At 45.0% G+C, this 2,012-nt stretch overlaps 1 protein-coding gene across 1 annotated transcript; it reads right to left on the minus strand.

Moving 5' to 3' along the window:
* Positions 1–424: 424 nt before the first annotated feature.
* Positions 425–1,474, minus strand: LOC146619933 (general transcription factor II-I repeat domain-containing protein 2-like). The gene has a single exon (XM_085369851.1). It carries the CDS (start codon positions 1,472–1,474, stop codon positions 425–427), a length of 1,050 nt encoding a protein of 349 aa, XP_085225977.1.
* Between the last annotated feature and the right edge of the window lie 538 nt (positions 1,475–2,012).

Consider the following 2,012-nt stretch of genomic DNA (forward strand, 5'->3'; position numbering starts at 1 on the left):
TCCCGGAAGACAAACCGCTCCTGAGGTTTCTTTGGCGCAATATGAATCGGGATGAGCCCCCTCACAGCTCTGAATGGCAAGTCCTTCCCTTTGGGAGAACATGTAGTCCCTGCTGTGCCTCCTTTGCGCTACAGCGGCATGTCCTCCTGCATAGTGAACCAGGAGAGGAGGTGAGGTTCTCCATCGAACGGTGCTTCTATGTGGACAACTGTCTACAGCAGGGGTGCTCACACTTTTTCCGCATGTGAGCTACTTATAAAATGACCAAGTCAAAATGATCTACCCACTACAAAAATCCAAAACATATACTTATTTATAAATATATTGAGGATTCTTTATATCTACAATGTATATACATGCATAACCGCAATATCCAATATTTCACAACACAATTAACAATGTAAAATTTTGTCATTACCTGAGTTTACTCTGATGACTTGCACTGAATTGAATCAGCCAGGGATGCATAGTCCGGACAGTAGCTGCTGACGGCCAGCCTCAAACACACTTCCAAATGTTCATCAGTCATGGTGGAACGGTACTTGGACTTAATGATCTTCATGTGGGAAAATGATGACTCACATAAATAACTGGAGCCGAATAATGCAGTCAAAGAGGCAGCACATTTCAAGTTCCAGAACTGTCCATGATCTCTGGACTTCAGCTCAATGTCGGCTTGTAGTGTCAAAATCTCATCTTCCACTCCAGAAGAGTTCAGGTGAAATAGTTTTGCAATTTTTGACGCGAGTGAATCGACCTCAGCATCTTCCCGAAAAGGATAGCACATGAAGGTAGCGACTGGCTCGAGCAAAGAAAAGTCTTGAAAGCGTTTGTCAAACTCTGACAGACAATTGTCAATCTGCTCTGTGTAGCGTGCACTGTCAAGTTGCAAACAGGCCATCCCTTGCATCTCCAGCTCTGACGCCAGGTTTTGAAAGTTTATCAAATCATGGCGCTGCAGCTTTAAAGAGAGATGTTGCATCTTTCGTTTGAAAGCATTAACTGAGCTGATCATGTTGATCACTGTTTTGTCTTTTCCTTGCAGCTGTAGATTAAGGTCATTCAACATGTTTGTCAGATCGGTTAAAAATGCCAAGTCTAACAGCCACTGACCGTCATTAAGTTGCATGTATTCTGCTTGTCCAGCTACACGGAAAAACTCCTTAATCTCCGGACAGAGCTCTCGAAATCTTTGCAGGAATTTCCCTCGACTAAGCCACCTCACGTCAGTGTGTAGCAACAACTCAGAGTGGTCGCAGTCAGCCTTCTCCAGATGTGCACGAAATAACCGTCTTTGAAGAGATATGGCGCGAATAGAACAGGCGATCTTCGTTGCAACATTCATGATCTCCTTCATGTTGAGCATTTTAGCGCATAACGCTTGTTGGTGGATTATGCAATGGTAATTTAGGAAGTCCGGGAAAGCATCGTCCTGCCTGCACTTGGCAATAAATCCATTCAAGCGGCCAACCATTGCGGGTGCTCCATCTGTGGTAAATGGACTAGTTCTTATATAGCGCTTTTCCACTCTTCTGAGCACTCAAAGCGCTTTACACAACTTGTGCATTCACCCATTCACACCCATTCGCACAAGCACAACTGACATTCACACACATTCATACTCCGATGAATGCATCGGAGAGCAATTTCGGGTTAGTATCTTGCCCAAGGATATTTGGCATGCAGACTAGGGGGAAGCCGGGAATCGAACCACCAACCTTCCGATCAGTAGATGACCTGCTCTACCACCTGAGCTACAGCCACCCAACGTGGTGGTAATAGACACCAATTTGTACACTGGGAGCTGGGTTTTCTCGATAAAGTTTTTGAACGACTGAAATATGTCCTCTCCTCGCGTCTGTTCTTTCATGGGCAGGACTGTTAATAGCTCTTCTTTTGCAGTGATATCAGTAAACACCATACGAATGAAAATGCACACCTGGGCTGTGTCACTCACGTCCGTAGATTCGTCCAACTGCAGTGAGAAACACTGGCAATCTCCGATGTCCTTC

Source organism: Diplotaxodon limnothrissa, linkage group LG13, assembly GCF_057381915.1.
Source record: "Diplotaxodon limnothrissa isolate DT_005_m linkage group LG13, D_limnothrissa_male_GT1.1, whole genome shotgun sequence".
Lineage (NCBI taxonomy): Eukaryota > Metazoa > Chordata > Actinopteri > Cichliformes > Cichlidae > Diplotaxodon > Diplotaxodon limnothrissa.